This window comes from Orbicella franksi, chromosome 3 (assembly GCF_964199315.1).
Source record: "Orbicella franksi chromosome 3, jaOrbFran1.1, whole genome shotgun sequence".
Lineage (NCBI taxonomy): Eukaryota > Metazoa > Cnidaria > Anthozoa > Scleractinia > Merulinidae > Orbicella > Orbicella franksi.
The window spans coordinates 26724014-26746513 of NC_138147.1; the positions used below are offsets into that span (position 1 = coordinate 26724014).

Consider the following 22500-nt stretch of genomic DNA (forward strand, 5'->3'; position numbering starts at 1 on the left):
TCAAGGTCAAAAATGAAAACAAAAACATACAACAAAGAGCTCTGTCGAGTTTCAAAACCATTCCCCTCTATCAACCATGGTCAAATTTACATGAAATTTGCGGTTGCCATGGCAACGTAAGAAATGATGGATACACAATTGACATATGAAAATCACCGTTGAGGATGAATTAACAGCTACTAGAGTAAATCGTCTTTTCAAAACTTTGAAAAAACCTTGTGAGAGGATGGCACCCACATCCTTACCACCACTCCCTCCCTCCCCCCCCCCCCCCCCCCATTGTACGTCCAAGGGTTAATGTGGAGGACATCTTTGTAACTTCAAAGTTTTGTTAGAGCGGTTTTCGTTCGAGTCCAAGAGCGATTGCATGGCTCAAGAATCTCGCGTAACTTTATTATCCAACACCAATCGTGCCTACTCACGTTTTACCGCGGTTCGTGGGAGCTACATGCACTTCTTTCCAGCTTTGACAGGATCACTGAATTGACTGTTTGTTTTGAAGTTGACCAGAGTATCCTGGTTTTGGTATTAAGAATCTCAATTGAAAATGACTCAAACGCTACATGAAACTTTGCAATCAAATCTGTTCACTAAATTAGGTTGTCAAGGACCTCTTGGCATGGAAAGCAGAAAAATCAGTGACGGACAGATAAGTGCTTCTTCACAGTTTCTCGCCAACCACGCCGCTAATCAGGGCAGACTACACTTCCAAGCCTCTGGAACACTACACGGAGCTTGGTCAGCTGACGAAAATGATGCTCATCCATGGCTTCAGGTTTATCTGGCCTGCGAGGCCTTTATAATAACTAGAGTAGCAACGCAAGGGAGAAATGGTTGTTGCTCACAATGGGTTACCAAGTACAATCTACTGTACGGTGACGATAAGAAAAACTTTCAGTACTACCGTGAACAAGGGGAGAGTATAAAGGTAACTAATAAAACACCAGATATACTTGAATACTTTTTGTATTGGCATTTTATTTTAAGGGTGCAGTTACTTTGAATCCTTATTTTCACCATTATTATGTTTTGTTTGTCTTGTTTTGTTTTGTTTTGCTTATGGTTGTTTGTTTTTTGTTTGTTTGTTTGTTTGTTTGTTTTTTTGGAAGAAGGGTTGTTTTTTGTTTTTATTTTTTTACCGCAGCTTTTTGATTTTACATTTGATTCCCTTTAAATAGGGAACTTAAGCACCAGGCTATTTTGCGGCGGCGACGGCGACCGGAAGTGACTTTTTGTTCCGGTAGGCGTTCTGAAGTTGTCTGTCAAGTCGTCTTCATTTCGCGCGAACGTGAAAACCTTCATTTTGGCGTTGTCTGCAGAACGTGAGTATCTTTCCCTCACTAGCTTGTCCCAAACTTGTTTTAACATTCTATTTTTGCTCTCGTTACCTTTTTAGAGGATGTTACTAAAACTGGTAACGGGGAACGGGAAACGGGAAACGGGAAACGGGAAACGGGAAACGGGAAACGGGAAACGGGAAACGGGAAATGGAAAACCGGGAACGGGAGTCTGGGAACGAGTGTACAGCGGTAACTCGCCTAAGAATTCAACATGGCGGACAAAGGAAAAGAAAAGGGAACAATTTGGGGGAAATGTAAGGAAGTGTTACGGTTGTAAACTTTACTTTCTACCACCTGTGCCTCAAAGTCCAATATGGTACCGAGAAAAACAAAGCATGAAATAGCGCCTAGGGAGAAAATCGAATCGGTATTATCACATGCTACCCCAATCGGTTAGTACAAAATACGGACTGCAGACCGGGTACAAAATGCAGACTAGGTACAAAATGCAGACTGCAGACTGGGTACAAAACGCAGAAAGAGAACAAAGACTGTTTTCCGTCTGATACGTGACATCATGTCATCTAAAAACATACAGAGTGTCACGCAGTCGCTTTTCCGCGGTTATCCTTCACCAACATTAGCAGTTTGTGGAATATTCCTTGCTCGTTGCTTCATGTATTTTGTCTTTAACAAAGCGGCTAGGCCACAGGTTATTTATCTACTGCACACCTGATTTGCCAGCTGACTTGTGGATCTCCGAAAGGCCGCCTTTCTAGCTTCCGAATGTGAAGACAGCGGACGACCCACGTTCAATGATGCTCATGTGTTATGTCACTTGTCCTCGATATCATATTGCGTGTTGCTATTTTTAAATATTGATATGACAGCTCGCGCACAAAGTCTGAAGATATGAGTAGACTATGAAGGCTTGAAATTCTATGTAAGAAAGATTGTGGCCTGACCGATTGGCGGACGTAGCTTGTGATAATACGTACAGGTTTTTACCCCAGGCGCCATTTCATGCTTTGTTTATCCCACTACCAATCGAACTCTGCTCTAACAAGAACGTAATGGGCCATGATCTGGTGGCACAGCCGGTAGAAACTCGCGTTAACAACCGCAACACTTCCTCACATTTCCCCAAATTACTCCCTTTTCTTTTCTCTTGTCCGCCATGTTGGATTTTCACGCGAGTTACCGCTGTACACTCGTTCCCAGACTCCCGTTCCCTGTTCCTCGTTCCTCGTCCCCCCTTACCAGTTTCAGTCACATCCCCTTTTTAGAAGTATTTTCTTTCATGTTGTTCAAATTGTACACTCAGACATTTTGTAAACACAGACATTTTCATTTCTCTCGTTGAGTATTTCGAAGACATTTCAACAGAAAATATTTTATGCACATCTTTATAAGTTTACATTTTTTCTCGATCGTCGGTCAAACAGCTGAATTGTCGTATTTTGCTTTTAGAGCTATGGAATGGACTGAAGATCATGATGTTATTTTTGCTTCGAGAAATCCTGGCGAGCGATTTGTTTTCATTCAAAAAAGAAAGCGTTGCGAGGGGAGAAAGGTGGGAATCGATCGCAGAAAAGTTAAATCAAGTGAAGGCACTCAGTTTTCATCTTAAAGATAAGAGGGCAGTAAGAAACCGATGAGTCTTCTCCAGAAGAAGTATAAGGCCAAGATGCATCAAGAAGAAACTGCAAGTGGAATATCCGTGGACGACATGTCCGAAATAGATGTTTTACTTGAAGAACTCGTCGGGAAAGAAGAGAGCTTAAACAAAGTTGGTGATGCTCAGGCAAGAAAGCAAAAAGAAGATAAAAGCAAGGCAGAGGACGTAAGGCAGAAAGCTTTACAGCGATACAGCGAAACGAGAAAGCGCAGGTCAACAGAGAATGGCGATGAATGCGAGAAGAAACCGAAGCGCCAGAGAAGTGCTCGCACCGAACCACTAGTTGAATTCATGCAAGAGAAAGCCAAGAATGAGCGAGAATTACGACAACAAGAACTAGATCTAAGAACACTAGAGCAAGAGCAGAATCAGCAAGTGACAACAACAAACAAATCAAGCTATTCTGTCGGTTATCCAAAAGCTTCTTGAGAAGAAACAATGACATTTTCCCCAAGTATGAACATGTAAAGTCGCTGTTTATTTATTTCAACAAAAAGACGGGTATTTGCTGAAATTGATGTCTTATTATTTACTTGCGTTTTGTAAATTCGAAGAAAAAACAAATTCATTCATTATTGTTGTTACAAGTTTGACTCTTGCATTGGTGACCACCAAGAAGAATTCAAATACTTAATAAATTTGGGTTTAATGAAAATGGCCTCCACTTCTGCTCTGTTTACTTGAGAGAATTTATCTAAAATAATACTGCAATGAAGGAGGGTCTGGACCAAAAAAAACTCTGAGGTTTGTTTCCATATAGGCAGGTAATAGCATTATTAAGTACTGCACATACAAGATATACACACACTACTCATTCCAATTTTTAAGTTTTTCTTAAAATCCAAAAACTTGAAGTCGTTGATGATGTCTCCAAAGAGCCACTCCACAGTTACTCTAACAGAACTCATGTCAAAATTGTATTGTTCTATCATCGGTGTTAGGACACCATGACGAAATGGTGCCTGTAGGCGTGTTCGCAGTGGATAGGCAGGATCCCCATAAACACTCATGGGCTGACCTGTTGGGGAAAATGCATTCCTTTCCAAATCCTGGAGAAGATTGGAATCTACCAACATGCTTGCATCGTGTTTTTTTTCCCCTCTGCATATCAAAACGAATAAATAAGATTAATAAATTAATGAAACCTTATGTGGCAGCTTATTTTCATGGCATCCTAGTGAACATAATTAACTTACCAACAGGCCCATACATATTTCCAATAAGTCCATTTGGTAGAGCGACGGACTGAAACTTGAGTGAACGTACCCGTTTATGTCCATTGTACGCTATTCTTTGGTGTTGGCCTGGGCGAGAAGTTGGTCTGACTGTCCCATCTATAAACCCAAAGCAATTGCTGAGATGTACACCTTTGGCATGGATAACATTTGCATACTCCTGTAGCATTGGCAGACTCAACATATCAAACTTCCATTGTGAAATGCGATGACCATGGCTCAAAAAATATGATCCATCACTGTGTTGGTAATCATGCTTATTTCAGGAACTGGTCTTGCAAAGCGATGAATCATGTCTGAATAGCGACATGGATACGATAAGCGCTTCAGAAGCATACAAAGCCCTTCAGTTTGATCACAAGTTGTTCTTTGCGGACATCGGAAAGTGACTGGTAATTGAACAACATTTACCAATAATGTTATGTCCTGTTTTCGCACTCTGAACTCCGCTAAACACTCTGATTCATCCATCTGGTCGTAATCAAACTTTGGGTAGGAACTGTAAGGGAATTCTGGATTCTTGGAACTGTAACTTTCGTACAAGGTCAAATATTCTTCGTCACAGATGCTTTTATTGTCGTACAAAAAAAGAAGCAGGTTTCTCATTTCACTGAAGGATGACATGTTCTCAAACAGCCTATTTTAAGAGCGAACAGAGTTTGCTAACGACGTCGCTGCCGCAAAACTCGTGTAGCTGCTTAACGTTTATATTTTGGTGCGAACGACGTTGTTCTCTTCCCAGGCTCTTTCGGTCGCTAAAGTCGCTGTTGCCTGTAAAACGACCCGTGCTTAAGTTCCCTAATAGGGATAGTGACGACGCATGAATGCAAATGTATTAAGCCATTTGTGACTTACCTTGTACCTATGTTTTAAACGAGTCATTAGATGGCAAAGATTGGATCCGTAACATATACATATCGTGTTTTTTTTTTTTAGAGTTTTGATGGAAACATTGACCAAGACACTGCTGTTTATCATGAACTATATCCACCAATCAAGGCAAGATACATCCGTTTTTGTCCAGTGGCTTGGAAAAATCACGTATCGATGAGAGTGGAAGTCTACGGTTGCTCTAAAGGTGAGGAACCCACATGCAGCTTCACCAAAGTTATTTGCAATTTTCAATATTTAGCCTGCGAGCAGGCTCCTCGTGAGGAGAGAAAGTAGGAAAGGAAAAAGGGAGGAAGGGTCTGGCCGCATCGCTTAGAATGCCGAATGACGCCCCCAAGAAACCCCGCTGAAGCGGTGCGAAAAAATCAGTCAATGAACTAATGAACGCGCACAGGATCACAAAAGCCGATTACAATTGAATAACGTCACCATGTCAACTTATTAATCTAAGCCAGTCAGTACGTGGACGCACCGAGTCAAAAGTGAAAGCGGTGCGGGTAGGCTTTTCTTCCACTTTCCTCTCCTTCATTCTTACCACGCGAAGAGCCTGCTCGCAGGCTATTCAATATTGCGATATATCAAGGCACAATAGACATCTTCGAGTATACTGGCTCCTGCTTCTTTTCGATTCAAGCTTAATTCTTGGCGATGACCTGACTGAAAGTAACGACCGCTCGCAGGTTCAAGACTTCAACTGTCTTTTTCCCGAAGCCGCGCATACAATGTAGATCGATGTAAGCGAATAAGACAACAGAGAACATAAACAACGACGACGGCGACGCCGAGGACGACGTCTGGTCAAAAATGAATTTGTATTTCACCAGCGAAATTCGCAACTGTCTGCATCTGTTCAGAACGCCAATGACTCTCTAAAAACAACCTCGGACTAAATATCCAGTGACAGCATTCAATTCCAATTTATCCGTCGTCGTTCGCGTGCCTCCGAGTACGGAGAACTTGGTAATTTCACGTGGTTGTTTTACAGAGGAGAAAGATTTGTATCGCGCGTGCACAGCCATTGTTTTGCTCAATATACGTTTTGTTTGGTGACGTTCTCGTCGTCGTCGTCGTCGTCTTCGTGGTTTGCTTAAGCTCTCTAATAACGACTATAACGTGGAAAAAAGCATTGACTGTAAGGTGACATAATAGCGGCAGGCGACAGCCCAAGCAAGCCATATTTGACATTTCATTTACTCTCACCTCTTATTACGAAGTACAATATACAATACAAACTTTAAAAAAGGGGGGAAAAGCCTTTACAAGACTTCAAGGATAGGCTCTGGAAAACAATTCCTCGACATTTTCCACACACAACAATATTAACCAAAGCCAGCTTATGCTTGCTTAGCACCTAGAACGCGAACTCTGGCTAGTACACAGGGAGTTCTCACATCCGTTTAGAATATTAATAAAAGATTAACCTACTTTTATCGCGCGTGTTTTTGTTTTGTGGCGGCCATTTTGAATTTTTAATACGTGCGCGGTCTGCTAGTGCGAGGCCTGGAACCGGAATTATTATCCTCGGTGAGCGATCGGATCCTCCGAGAATTTACGAATTTTCCCGCCTGTCTCAGACTTCCGTAATTTCGGTTCCAGACTTCGCACTAGCAGACCGCTTATTAAAAATTCAAAATGGCCACCTCAAAACGCGAAACACGCGCGATAAATAATGGTAATTGAACTGAGCGGAGTGCAATTTGGCCTGCAATCATACGCGTGATTTCAAAATCAAACAAGCGCGCAGCATGAGTTCGATTTGAAATCACAAGTATCATTTTAGACCAAAATTGCACGACACGAAGTTCAATTGCCACTTTATTAGATCCATTTTCAAATCGCGCAATTTTATCACCTTAAATTTTAGATTTTTGTGTATTTGTTCCAGTAGCCGGTTTGTTGAAAATAGCGGAACCGGAAAGGAATTAACTTCTCATTTAGTATGCAAAACGAGGTCATGTGACGAAAGCTCATTCAAGCATGACAAATAAACAAGCACTTCTGAAGTCAGAGCGAAAGTAGTCTACTTCATCCTTAAAAGTGCAGCTCCCGTCGCCTGAATCAGTAATGGCAGGCCTTTCTTTCTTCTGTGGTTGAGGCTGAGACTTTTCATTGTCTTTGGAGAAGGAATTTGAAAGTGCATCCTGTGTATTTCTGTGATGGATTTCTTTTGAGTTGTGAAACTCCCTCGAGAGCACGATGCCCAGTGGATAGCAAGCTTAGGCTTTTTTTCTTTTAAATACCGTTTAATGGCATGATTTTAAGAGAGTCCAGCTCGTTATCATCCCTGTTTCTTTTTGTGACCGCGGCGTAGGACTCAATACTCGGGACCTTGTCAAGTTCTTGCGGCGCCATTTGTTGTAAGATGTTTTCAAGATGGCGGGACTGGTACCAGCTTCGTAGGATGTTCGTTCATTCACTGTTTTGTGGAGCGGGGCGTATTTTGACTGTTTATTCACAGCGACAGAGTTGAGCTCTTGTGTTGCTTCGTTTTAAACTACCAGAAACCTAGAAACATCTACATTCTTGACATGGCTCTGAATTTGTTGTTGTGTGGTTTTCGTTTGTTTATGTTTTACTGGACTCGGCATCATACGATCTTGAGCAGATGTTGAAGACATCGGGGTAAGGAAAGTAATGAACCTCATCATTTTATGATTTAAATGTCCAAGCAACACAGGTATAATAAACTCAAAAAAAGAAAAATAAAGGTTTTGCTAACTCCCACTTTATTCTTCAATAGGATGCCCTGCTTACTGGAAGCAATTTGAAACCTCGCTGTATGCTGTATTCTCAGCAGTCAAGTCTTGGAAACATGCAGAAGGATTTTGTAGGTCAATGGATGCTCATCTGGCGAAGATTGAATCCAAAGGTGAAAGCCTTTTCATTAAATCCCTACTTGAAGACTTGGCCGCGAACTCAAGCCTTCGATTCCACTGGATCGGCCTGACCGATATTGAAGTCGAAAGCCACTGGAAATGGTCTGACGGAAGCTCATTGGGTCCGTATGAAATCTGGGCACCCCAGCAGCCAGATAATTCTTCTCTTAACCAAGATTGTGTTGGCTTATATTCTGTTTGGTGGCACGATGGGCCGTGTCTGTCTAAACGTAGGTTTATATGTGAGAAAAACACTGAAGTAGCCTGAAAAATATATCCAATCCTTCCGTAGATACTAGTGACGTTTAGCACTATGGTTTCCGGCAGCGAAAACGTGAACGGCAAACCACTAGAAGTCGGGTGATCAAGCTCTGCGGTGACGTTCGGCGTTTTCAACGCGGGTTTTTACGCCGATAAGTTTACGTCAATGATTACCTGTACGTTTTTTTTTTTCTTTTTCGTACATTTTTAGATGTAAACTTTAGGGAATGAGTGAAAACAGATCTTTTAGTTGCCATTTGAAAATCAAACCGAATGCTGATCTCCGAAAATTCAATATGGCCGCCTCGTCAAGCGAAATAGTTTTTTCATGGTTTTATAGCTAAACCGGTAAAGGCCATATCGTCAACTCTCAAACGCCTAACCTGAAACTGCCGTTTGCGGTTTGCCGATAACGCGAAAACCCTGGTGCTAAATGATTCTAATGGTGCGTTCCATAGATTTATTCAAGCCACAACTGGTTTTGGTCCACATCTCGTTGGTTGAGAGAGTAGAGGTAGTTATGCAAAACCAAAGAAAGCGCGTGTTACTTTCGACACTCAGCCTAGTGTAAATTTCACGAACCACAGTAGATGAAGTTTAGGTTCTCACTGAGGCCATATAATACAATTTTAAGCATAACTTCTCGAAAAGCAGAATAGCCAAGGCTTTGCAATAAATAAATATTACAGTCAGTGCATATCAACAAACCAAGTAAATTATTCAAAATCGCAACATCACACACAGAATTTTTTTTCTAGTCATATGCTTTATAGGGACACTACTATGACCATCAGCTCGAAAAGTTGAAATCCTAATGACATATTTGCATCTATTGCTGGAAATTGAAAAAAAAATTAAATTGGAATTCCAATATTTCAAAGCATATAAGGGGCCGAAATTGTTTCGAGAAATCGAGAGTTCCGCAAAACCGAATGCAAAATATCGATCGGAGGTTCGAAAAATCTGGATTCCTCTGCATTAGGCAAGGACACTAAAGCTTCAAAAAAGTGTATGAGTAATGGGTTATGCATGCGCAAGGTTGGAATGTCCAAATTGAAAAAGTCCTCAACACTATTCCCATTTCTATAATTATGTCTAGGAAAAATCGCTAAAAACTAATAACAGTTTACTCTCCCTTTAAAGTTCATTTAATATCTTCATCTTGAATTGGAGTTCTTGGGGCATTTCGAGAACGACTGAAGACCATAATTTTAGCATAGTTTTTACCAGAAACGGAACAAATTCACCATGAATTGATGCCTTTTTGAAACTGAATGGCAGCCGTGATGTTTGTGCTAGAGAATGTTGGAAATGATTGACGTGTAATATATGTGTTTGAGAAGACAAGACTGACATGAGTAATCTTTGTTAGATATTAATGTTAACAATGGCTTATTATTGTAATCTAAGCAGTTAAGAGAACAGAGCTAGAATCGAGTGAATGTAAACATTGAATGGAGTTGAAACCGAAATAAAGATAGATACAGTCCTTAATGAAACCAGTGCCGAAATCTATTTCTCGTAAACGTAAATTACACTTTTATCATTTCGAGCAATCTCCGACAAATAGCTGACAATTATTGATCAATTCCACCGCTGACCGCACAAGAAGTACATGTAATCAAACAATTCAGGTCTTAATCCCACAGACTAAGATGGACGTTTTTAGGTACTCGTATTTTCCAAGAACTTTCGTCGACCGGTACTACCTCCCCGAGGAGAGGGTTGCCTCTTTTTCCCTATAGGACACGAGGGTGCCGGTGGTTTAAGAAAATTTCGCGCAATCAGGGCTTAGGGGTTCAATTTCAGCATGCGTAATAATTTTTTTTTTTTTAAAGGCATAGAAGTAGAACGTAAAATAAGTAAGACTTCATTAAAGTCACGGACTCTTAGCTACATAAAAAGCCACTTTACAGGTCTAGTCACAACATAAATAAAAAATGAAATAAATTAAACTGAATAATATTAAAAATGCATATGCACGGTTACTATAAAAATCGATAGAATATACAAATAATTTAACAAAGAGAAGTTTTAAAACATATTAATGTGGATCAAACATCTAGGTGCAACAGCTGGCCAGCTCCACGTTAAGTTATACTTTCTTGATGAACAGTTTATAGTTACTTATTTGCCTGTATCAGCTTGGTAGTGCGTTCCATGGCCTGGCCCTTGACATCTTATCGATTTTAATCCATACTTAGTTGTATTTACTTTCGGCGATGCCAGAATTGCATCTAGTTGGCATTCTCGTAGATTATAATGACTTTCTCTTCGTTTTAATAAATGGCAGTTGAATGTCGACGCCCTCTGATTATTAACTACTTTATAAACTGCAGTCAGTATCGTAGCGAGTCTCTCTGATTTGACAGTGTTTGCTGTCCACACCGTTTTAACAACATTTCGTATGAGGAGCTATTGTCTCGGTAAACGAAGCGCAGTGTTTTGTCGTTGATTTTCTCTAATTTATCGGACACGCGCTTCTTGCCAACATGCCAATTAAGTCTCAGCATAATAATTGAAATGAATGCTGGAATTGAAGTGCTGGAAACTGTTTTGAGCCACCTTAATTGTGATATTTTAAAAAAGGTTTCCTCGGGTGAAGTATTCCACAATTTTTAGTTTCTTGGTTTTTACAAAAATCAATACCTTTAACCTATGCTTAAAACATTTCTAATGGATTTTACTGAAAAAAAAAAGCGGGGGGGGGGGGGGGCAAGTAAGGTAAAAGAGCTGTGGTCAGTCTGCTAATTATTAAAGAATTTCACCAGAGGAAACACCTAAATATTCACTATCAGTTTTGCGTTTTTATTTCTGAATGCCAATTCATTGGCATTTAAAAGTATTGCTACTTCTAACTGCCAATTTATTGGCATCCAGATATTTTTTATGAGTGCAAATTTCACTAAATCACTCAATGTATCTCTGTTAACTTTGCTGCAAATTAGCAGACAGTGTACATCGTTTTATCATTTCGGAAAATTGGGAGATTCGCCGTCGGATCTCTGATGCAAATCATGAAATAAGGGACTTTTTTTTTTTTTTTTCAAATGTGCTACCCCTGCTACCTTTAACTTGCATAGGCGTAAATCTGTTTAAACCTTCGCCACTGTCTGCTGATCTTAAATGAAATGAATTACCAATAAAATGATGACAAACAAGCCTGTATAATCACCTGTAAACTAACACAGTACAAATGCGCACGCTTTTAATAACCCTTTTTTTTTTTCTGTGAACGTACTACTAACAAGCTAGACAACTGTCTAAAAATCCCCCTCGCCCTTGCTTAGAGAGACAACTGCTCACAAATATATCCCAGTGTAAAAAAGCATTCCAAATCATTCCACTCTCCATCATCAAAGCCACGGAAATTACGCCCCTGCAACTGGAAACTTCCCTTTAAAATATGTCCACAATCTTGATTATCCCTGAAGTTGTTAGGGTTACTTTTCCCGCAGTTGGTATATTTTCCAAGTAAGCTTTCATCCGTCCAGATCCACTTGCCTTCTATCATCTGATCACTCAGTCCGATCCAGTAAGTCCCTTTAGGTGCCTTGAGGAAGGTCCTTGTAAGGAAGTCGTTCTCCTCTGCTGATTCGATTTTTACCAACTGGGTTCCGAGTCTTTTGCATTTGGCCTCTGCATTGTTCCAGGTCTCGGGCGCAGTAAATGCCTTGTAACATGAACCAGAAAGTGGCCCTCCACCGGGAATAAAACCTAAAGGAAGAATATAAAATTTACACCTTTGTCACCTTACTTCCAACAACTTTTACGACAATAATAGACAGGAATATGTTCAGATTTGTTTATTAGACATTATATCTATTTTACTTACTTCCTTTTTTTTTTTCATTTGAAATATTCCTAGAATTACAAAGTTGTCAAGGCTGTAGATAAAAACTTTGAAGGTGTTACACAGTCACGTGTTTATTTTGTCCTTTACAAGCCGACATTACACACGTGATGTGCGTTGAAAAAGCAATATCTTACCGAATAGGTGATAAAAATTCAGCTTGCTCTAGGGCTTTTTATGAGTTAATCTCTCTTTAAAATAATAAGTTATATGTGTTTAAACTGATACAGAGTAATATTCATTTCCGTGTACGATATTGTTACATTGAGATTCGCTCATTTTTACGATAACAACATATCAAAATACCTTCTTTATACTGTTCCACTTTATACTCCACACGGCAGTCGCATTTGTATCCTTTGTCGGTAAACCCTACTTGGCATAAGGCATATTTCCCAGGGCAAGGACTGGGATGGCAAAAATTCTGAAAAAAAAAAAATTAACATAAGGTTATGCGTAATTACTGGAAACAAAACTCTTTTTTAGTGTTTCACACATTGTGGCAGAGCTCCGACGGCCCGAAGGAATGCCAAGCAGACTCCCATACTCAGAGAAACCAGTGAATCGCCTCTCTCATAATAAAAATGGTTAGCGGTATTGCTCGTGAGCGTGTATGCACAACGACAATTCCAGCTAATACGTTGACCGAGACATACACCCTTGGTTTACAGCGTACATCTTTGATATTGGACATCCATGTTACGGTTAATTGACACCTGTCAAACAAGTCATCCGCTGACCAGTATCACGTGACCATATCACGGACTTAAATTTAGGGCTCGTTGAGGTCGCTTTTTTTAACCTTACCGCCTCCCAAGTACTGTTGTGACGATTGGGTCGTGGTCTTAAGCTGCGTTAACTTACGGTAATCAAGGCCGGGTTGTTCATATGTAAGTATTGATTCGGAAGCTGGTTAACTTTAACTTAGGATTAAGGGTTAACCAAAGTATAAATTTTCCTTGTATGAAAATGTTTTACAGTGGTTATGTTTTCTGCAGTTTAAGTTATTCAAACTTAGAGGGCCAAAAAATATAAAGAGAAAACTTCACCGCAGTGTCAGTAAAAAAAAAAAAAAAACTCAAATCGAAAATATAATCGAGATTTGATTTAAGTAGCACGAAAATAAGCAAGTGGGAACAGACATGCCCAAGTCATAACAAAGTATGTCAAACAATCTACAGTAGTTAAACATGTACCTCAACAACATGGTAAGTATAAACTTGTCTCTCCACCAACTCACGATGAGATGGACTTTCATCTGTGTCATTGTTCAACTCACAAATGTGTGATCCTTTGTCTAAGGGTCCCACATTGACTGACACACAGTTTGGTTCCAAGTAACGCTTCAGTCGGCATCTTCCCTCATCGGGCACTTTCTCGGTTCTTATCAAGTGACCCTCGAGTGCTCTGTTCGACAATGGTTCCTTGAATATGAAGATGCGGTCATATTCCGTCTTGAACACTGCAGAAAATAATCAGGTGGACATATTTTACAATGTTATAGCTTTAAACTCTTTACCCACTCACGTTTCAGGAGGAACGCATTTTTGAGTATGTCTAAGAGAACCATGTAAAAACAGTTTGACCGATTGAACCTCAGAGGGTTGGATCGAGAGTAAGATGACATCAAAAACTCAGTAGCTTAAAATAGACCAATTTCGATATATTAAAATTCAGCCTTAAACAATATACCTCAGTACGATGCTCTGGGGAATACAGGGTTTGTGGGGTTTATTCTCCAGAGCCTCGTGCTGAAGTCTATTTTGTTGGGCTGAATTTTAATATATCGAAATTGGTCTGTTGCAGCGTGTAAACGCAGCCTATTGTATATGCAAAACACGAGTTTAAAAGTCTGAAAGTTGGAAACTCCAGTGCTGCAGATTTAATTAGGCGCGTGCACACGCATTGCATTTTCAAACTAGTGAGTCTTTGAAGTCATCTTATCCTCGATCCACCTCTCTCGAGATTTTAAAGTTAGTAATCGCAGACCATTAATTAGGAAAATTTCAGCCAAAATAAACAGGTATCTTTTTTTCAAATAAAGGCTTAAAACTTCTGTCGCTTAGTGATTCAATTATATAATTTCGAAATGCAAAGAAAACGTAGAATTGATTTTTCGTCACAGTAGCACTTTAAAGTGTACGCCTCAAAACGAAGAAAAACGTCGAAAATTGGTCACTAATCGCACGTTCGTCTTTCGACTTAAAAAAAAACTGACCTTGATCGATATTTGGTTTATTCGTTGGTAGGTATACTTATGGTTATTTATCCTGAAGCTGTTTTTTATATGGGATTTGTTTGTGGAGCTTATCTATTTTCTTCAGAAATTGCAGTAATCAATATTACAATATCTGCATGGAATAACCAAATTTCTTCCCAAAGGACGACGAAACGTTTACCTGATAACTCGCGTAATCGAATGTGTATCTCTATAACTACTGCCTCACGTATACTTGAGCAAATGAAATAGTGTTGTGCCAAACGTGGGCACGAGTAAAAAGAATTTTCAACGAATAGTTACCAATTGGAACAACAGGAGCCTTCCTTAAGCGTGAAGATTGTTTTGAATTATCAACTTGATTGTCAGCCATTAACAAAAAGGGTGTATAAGATCTTTAGTCTTTTTCTCTTCTTGTTGCCTTTAGATTAAGTTTCTTGATAGATATCCCTCTCTAATTCAAGCTGGATGACGAGGAGATGTTTGTGCACTATATTATCCTCTCTTTGCAACTGCAGTCAAATGTTTTAAAACATCATTTCTTTTGATATCACCGTTTCTATGCTCTCCCTAGGGGAAATTTGCTTTCTGCATGCCGCTGCTCGCATTGCCTTTGACGCACAATGAGTGATTTTTTCTGACGCTTAGAAAGTGAATATGAATTCATCCGTCTGTCCGCACAGCGACGAAGAAAACTAACTAGTGATAGCGCGAGAATTCCTGCAGTTCTCGTAAAAAAATATTTATTTTTGAGCTATACGTGTCGTCATTGCAATTATTATACGTTTAATGTAGATTATAGCTCCCTAGATGAGCCTTTAGGGATCTTGAGGCAATCGCCCGTGTATTATTTTATGTTAAAATAAAATATAATATTATTGCAGGTGGCGTATTTTACCTAGTTACCTGCGCTCACGCTCACACGCTCTCACATTTCCTCTTTTCGCAAAAAGTACTTTCCTTATGTTTATTTGTTGCGGCAAAGAAAGATAACGGAGATTATGGGATTCAGACAGTCCGGCTTGCTCACTAACATTTGCTGCTGGTTCATATTTACATTCACACTAATTATTAAAACACAAGTAGGTACGAGCTGCCACCGCCAGTAGGCATGAGGTGCAGACGAAAACAAACAAAAAAAATTTAAAAGTTCCACAGATTTAAAGGGAACACTTGTGATGCCCTCTACCATGTTTTTCTAGCTATTTCAGAGAATTAACTATTAGCCCAATCAATAAAAGTTAATTTGCGCAATGTCATGATAATTGAAATCATTCCTGTGGCATGGGAACGTCACTTCTGGGTTTAACAAATATCTCATTTTTCAAAGAGACCTGTTCTGCTAAATGCGCTAGAAGTGTCCCTACACCAAGGAGGCTTTTGTTTAAGTTTATTCAAAATTACTAGTGCAGTTATAATTCATAGATCTAAGGTCCCAATGTAACTTAAGACTTCTTTCACTGCATATAAATTCATCTGTTCCTCTCTACCCCTTGGAGGGCTTTTGGGTTAGGATATTTTAAAATTTAACTAATATTAAATATTTCGGTCACGGTAAGGTGCGTTATTGTGTTGAGCGATTTCGTTTATTATTATTAACTGTTGCCGAGCCTTCAACAAGAGTTATCAAAGTAATTAAGAATAAAACTTACAGGCATACACAATGGAAACTAATCCAAACAAAATCCACATGAGAAATACAAAGACTTTGATCGAGGCCATCCTTCCTTTGTCGCTTTGCTCAATGTCTTTGATGTTAATATTCTTTATAGTGTAACAGGTAAATTCTAACTTTTGTGGTAATTTTTTCAGTTGTCAAAGCAACCACGTCTATTTTCTTCACTGTCTAATTAATTTAATTTACTGGCGCTTGGATGACGCTAACAGCAAGAATACATAAGTCTGCTGTGACAATACAAATATAAACGCTTTCTTCACAGAAAATCACCTGTAACAAAAACATCCGTTTTTTGCTAACACTTTGAAAATTAATATTAACCTTCCAGCTCTTGAAGTAATATATAATATATGTATATAGTTTTCAAGTAAATGTTGTCTTAAATGTAAAGATCGCCTGAAAACAAGGTGATCGTGCCGTTGGTAAATTATTTTAATCGGTGACGTCAGAATGGCAACTCCCCAAAGGAAACAATGTTAATGACAAGCTCTTAGAATTCTGTTGGAGGCCTTGAAGTGTCACCGCAGCGAAAGATTAAGAAAACAAACTGAAAAAGCAAAGGACTAACTATTTGCAGAAAGTTTTCAATCGACCTACGTGATGTCGATTAGTTGGACAAACTGCAACACATGACTGAATTATTCATTTTTAATTATGCCTCTTCAATTTAGCTTTTCAGTTATTTCACAATGCTCAATTCGGAGACAAGTGACCAATTTTGAAATCGCGAAGCACGTATGATCCCCTTCAAAGTCTTAAGAATTTTCGTGTGGATTCTTTTTGGCTTGGGTCCACTGGCCTATTCAGGTAAGTGAGAGGTAACTCAACATGTATCTCGTGTTAAAAATTCAGGTATAAATAAGCAGAAAGAAGTAATCATGTTTTAATTTATAAACTTAGGACTAGGAACGAGAACGTCGACAGCATTGATGGTTTAAGTACAAGTATATAACATGTATCATATGGGCAGATAAAGCCCCACCCCTTTAAAGCAACAGCAGGATAATTCTTTTATATCTTCTTAATGAACATATTTTGAAGTGACGTTAATTAATTAGTTAAAGAACGTACCTGAGAGACCTGAAAGTGGCGAAATATTAAATGGTTTGCACTGGTGTGATATATCTTAAGGTTTTGTGATAATTTATTTGTGAACACAAGATACCGGTATTTTATGTTCAGTCTTAAGAAGTCCCCTTAGAAGAGTGTGACGTCATGTGTAGTCACATGACTCTCGGAGCATGTGCTTGCCGTGTTGAATTAAACATGGAGTTGTCGTCCTTATAAAGACTGTTTGCCGTCTTTGTTACCTCTTGTTTGCGCTCTCGAATAGCGTAACATTACATGGTATCAGAAGCGGGATGACGTCGTATTGTTGAAAGCCTCTGTGGAGATATTTCCAGCTTTCGAGATCCCAATTGAGTGAAGATTGTGTCAACGCGCCGCCATTGTTTTTATAACCCGCGAACATGCCAGGTGAAGCAGAAGCTGCTGCTGCTCCCGGCAATACTCCGCCGTTTACAAGGTTGATTGCCAAAGTATCGCTTCCGCAGAAATTCCACTCGAAAGGAAACCTAGCAGCCCACTGGAAAAAGTGGATAGACATTTGGAAAGCGTACGAAATTGTCACGGGGTTGGACAAACAACCTCCAACGCTTCGCGTCGCCACGTTTATCACGTGTATCGGTCCAGATGCTTTGAAAATACACACTGGATTGCCGTTTCCGTCGGATGATGACAGGCAAAACATCGACAAAGTCCTCGAATTGTGGCAAAATTACTACATAGGCAAGACGAACGTAATTTACGAAAGATACAGGTTCAACAATCCTCTAAAAGAGTCTGACGAGTCGATTGATGCCTACACAACAGCACTTCGCACGCTTGCCGAGAACTGTGAGTTTGGCTAATTAAAGGAAGACTTAATTCGCGATCGTTTAGTTTGTGGTATCAGGGACAATAGTCTGAGGAAAAAGCTTCTTCAGGAACCGAAATTAACCTAGGATAAATGTTTTGATAGCTGCCGAGCAGCCGAAGCGACTAAATGGCAAATGCAAGCCATGACAAACCAAAACAACGAATCAAGCGACGTCAACGTACTCAAATCGTCTTCTGACAAGTCAAACGCCCGTATGGTTGACGACTGTAAATTCTGTGGCAAGTCTCATGAAAGAAATAAAGGTAAAGTTTGCAAGAATTGCAAGAAAGAGAATCACGTCGCTAGCAAGTGTCATCTTCATGAGAAGAAAACTAGCTCACAGAAAGAAGAAACCAAATGCTCCGAAGTCAAGCTCGAAGGAAACCTCTCGAAAGAAAGTGTCCTTTGTCGAAACCGGTCTCTCATTGGAAGAGAAAATTTTATCTGTAGAGCTCTCCACCGAAGATGATAATGTAAGTACTTCTGAAGTTATCAATTCTGTGACTGATTTTCCTAACAATGATCTATGCAGTTATGGAGATAAAAGGGAAACCTGTAAGAATGCAGATTGACTCTGGTGCATCGTGCAATGTTCTTTCAAAGAAATACCTTCCAGAAGTTGCAGAGATCCAGATATCAAACAAGCTACTGACAGCTTACAACAAGTAGCAAATCTCAGCACTTGGAACGGCAAGAGTGAGCATGCGTAATCCTAGGACAAGAAAGAGGTATAACGCCGAGTTTGTTGTAGTGGATGGTAACTACACGCCGTTAATAGGAGCTCGTGCAGCGCAACAAATGGGTCTTCTTGTGGTCCAACACCACAATATCCAGCTGGTGAGCGACAATGAAGCTCTCGCCACCTCTCAGAGTAGCTCTCTCACTAAAGAGCAAGTGTTGACTGACTTGGCGGACATCTTCAAGGGACTCGGAAGAATGGAAGGAAAGTTACACCTTGAAGTAGATGACTCAGTCTCCCCTGTGGTCATGCCTCCCAGCAGAGTACCAGTAGCTCTGAAAGGAAAGTTTAAAGAAGAAATTGACTGTCGCATAAATGTTAGTGTCCTAACGAAAGTAGAAGAGCCGACTAAGTGGGTGTCCAGCGCAGTTGTCATGGCAAAATCGAATGGGATAGTCAGAGTCTGTATCGACCTAAGACCCCTGAACGAGGCACTCCATCGAATTCACTACCCCCTACCTGTGGTTGGTGACATTCTGCCAGAACTTGGGAAAACACGAGTTTTCTCCAAAGCAGATTTGAAAGATGGCTTTCCCCAGATAGAGTTAGATGACGAGTCGAACCGCCTCACTACCTTTCAGACACCATGGGGCCGACATCGTTGGTTAAGAATGCCTTATGGAATCAGCCCTACGCCTGAATACTTCCAGCAGAAGCTTGATCAAAACTTGCAAGGATTGTCTGGTATCTATAAAATAGCAGATGATCTACTGATTGCTGGTCAGGGTGACACTAAGGAAGACGCAGATAAGGATCATGATGTAAACCTTGTACGTGTATTTCAGAGATGCAGAGAGAGGAACATTAAATTAAACAAAGCAAAGTTCGACTTCAAATGCCAACAAGTGACATTCATTGGGTGTTAAGCAGCGAAGGAGTCAAACCTGACCCCAGGAAGATTGATGCCATAGTGAACATGGAAACTCCCGTTGATGTTCAGGGTGTGCAGCGGCTCATTGGTATGGTCAAGTACCTTTCCAAGTTCCTCAGTAACCTGTCTGAGTTATGTCAGCCTCTCGGCAAGCTTACGCACAAGGACGCTGAGTGGCGGTGGACCCAGCAACAAGAACATGTCTTTAAGTCTCTCAAAGTGGCGGTTACACAAGCCCCATTCCTCAAGTATTTCAGCCCACAAGCCCAAACTAAAGGACAAGGTGATGCATCGCAAAACGGCCTCGGATTTGCTTTATTGCAAGAGGGCCAACCAGTTACATATGCAAGCCGCCTACTCACCCCAGCAGAACAGGGATACTCTCGGATTGAGAAAGAACTTCTAGCTTAGGTCTTCGGGCTAGAACACAATCACCACTACACATTTGGAAGACGGGTGATTTTGTGGACTGACCACAAAACTCTGGTATCGATTTACAAGAAGCCTGTCGCTTCAGCTCCAAAGCGTGTCCAGAGACTTTTGTTAGGACTCCAGCAGTACGATGTTGACCTAACGTACAAGCCTGGCTCTGAAATGTACCTAGCTGACAATCTATCTAGAGCCTTCCACAAGAGCACCATCCAGTCCAAGGCTGAAGAGGAAGCTGAAACTATCGATGCAACCGATTTTCTCCCGATCTCAGAGCCCCAGCTGAGGGAAATTCAAGCAGAAACAGCTCAAGATGACACTCTTCAACAGCTGAAGAAAACCATCATCAGAGGATGGCCTGACACGAAGAAGGAAGTCTCCACATGTCTCCATCCGTATTTCCTAGTTAGAGATTAGCACAGGATGGTCTAATCTTCAAATGTCAGCACTGTGTCATTCCCTTGAGCCTGCGCACAAAGATTAAAGAGAAGTTGCATGGAGCCCACACCGGAGTTCAAAGTTGCCTCCGACGAGCAAGAGAAACCGTGTATTGGCCAGGAATGAGTTCCGACCTAACTGACCACATTTCGAAGCGTGAAATCTGTTAATCTCAGCAGTCAAACCAAGCAAGACAGCCTCTCATCTCTCATGAGGTTGCTGATCGACTTTGGCAAAAGATCTCTCCAGATGTTTTCACACTTCATGGTACAGACTACCTCTGTGTGGTTGACTACTATTCAAGTTACTTCGAAGTAGATAGACTAGAAACTAAGACCGCAAAGAGGATAGCTAAGATACTCCGCAAGCAGTTTTCAGTCCATGGAATCCCAAATCAGCTAATCAGCGACAACATGTTGTTCAGTTCTCAAGAATTCAGAGAGTTTGAGGCCAGCTACGAGTTTGAAGTCATCACAAGTTCACCTGGCTATCCCCAGAGCAATGGCAAGGCTGAAAATGCCATCAAGACAGCAAAATCCATCATGAAGAAAGCTAAGCAAGTAGGCACAGATCCCTACTTATCCCTGCTTGACTGGAGAAACTCCTTCTGGAGGAATGTCTAGCTCCCCCGCCCAAAGGATGTTTGGACGCAGAACAAGAACACTGCTTCCCACCACCAGTTACCAGTTAAAGCCAAAGGTCCAAGAAGATGTGAAGAAGAAACTTCTCAAGCAGAAGCCCAAACAAGCCAAGTATTGCAATCAAAATACCAAGGAGCTCCCGCCTTTACAGACCGGAGAAGTCGTCCGAGTAGCCCCTAAACCAGGCAATGGAGAGCGAAAATGGTTTAAGGCAAGAGTTGAAGACCAGGTTGATATCCGTTCTTACGAAGTCGGAACAGAAGACAGTAGACTGTACAGAAGAAACCGTAGACACCTCCGACAGTCTAAGGAACAATTTGTTCAGACTTCTGAAACCAGTTCAGTGCGACCACCGCAGGACAACCACCCTAACACACCGCCTGCCGCAGCTGAACCATTAAGACCCCAGCTTACAGGTCAACCAGTCCAAGACAACTTTGCTAGTCAACTCAAGCAAACAGAACCAGGAGCTACCATCAGACCCAGTTAAACCAACAGGTGTGACCAGGAGTGGACGAGTTTCTCGGGCCCCACAGTACTTACTGAACTTTGTTACAGTTAAATAAGGCCTTTAGAAAATAACCGTTTGCCTAAGCTGTTTCATTGTTACCGCGCAAAGCTTAAGTCAAGTTAACAGACAGTCATTCAGTTTTCAGTAGTTCTTTATTAGAAAGTTTAGAGACATTGACTTTAGTCGTTCAGTTAATCATGGAAAGCTTGTATGTCATAAGCCCGTTTAAGTTCGTTAATTCTAACATTTGCCTTTTTGAAAAAAGGAACGGTGTGACGTCATGCATAGTCACATGACTCTCGAACCATGTGCTTGCCGTATCGAATTAAACATGGAGTTTTTGTTCTTATAAAGACTGTTTGCCGTCCTTATTACCTCTTCTTTGTGCTCTCAAATAACGTAACATTACAAAGAGTACCCGAAAACGCTGTGGAAATACTGCTGCCTTCAGCTCGCGATACTATGGCCACGATAAAAACGTGCTTAGAAAGCATGTTAGTTAGTGTTGTGCATTACTCCGAAAACCTTAAGGTAAGGTTAATCTCAAATGAACAAATCCTTTATTCAACACGATGTTGTTTAAAGCAACAGGTTTGCTTGAGGGGCTGTGTAGCAAGCTAAGTTCAAGAAAACGTAAATATGTACAGTAAAACAATTTTCTCAACTTAGACTGAACTATTAGGCAGATGAGATCAAGAGAAGACTACACAAAGATGTGGTGGTGATGGTGGTGGAGATGGTGGTCGTGGTGGTCGTGGTGGTGGTCGTGGTGGTCGTGGTTATATGGCTTTAGTTTGTAGCCGATCGAACGCGCAGTCTGATTGGCTAACTCTAGCACTATTCTCCCGTAATGACCTAGCGCCGATTTTCTTTTTCCTCGTTATTTTTTTTCAATTTTTTTTTTGGTTTTTATATATTTTTTTTAAATTTTACCACAACTATAATTTTTCTTTTTTGGTCATTTAGCAAATGTAAAATTTCTA

General features: G+C 40.5%; 1 protein-coding gene, 1 long non-coding RNA gene and 2 pseudogenes across 2 annotated transcripts in view; 2 read left to right on the forward strand and 2 right to left on the reverse strand.

Annotated features, from left to right (window-relative positions):
• LOC145482927 (uncharacterized) overlaps positions 1-22500 on the reverse strand; it is a 123483-nt gene that overhangs the window by 84796 nt on the left and 16187 nt on the right. The window lies entirely within an intron of this gene.
• Positions 322-10804, forward strand: LOC145481738 (contactin-associated protein-like 5). The gene is made up of 3 exons (XM_081460266.1): positions 322-928; positions 5130-5271; positions 7825-10804. The coding sequence occupies exons 1-3, from the start codon at positions 548-550 to the stop codon at positions 8226-8228; spliced, it is 927 nt and encodes a 308-aa protein (XP_081316392.1). The 5' UTR covers positions 322-547; the 3' UTR covers positions 8229-10804.
• On the forward strand, positions 930-3485 carry LOC145481739 (uncharacterized; annotated as a pseudogene).
• Positions 3649-5222, reverse strand: LOC145481740 (uncharacterized; annotated as a pseudogene).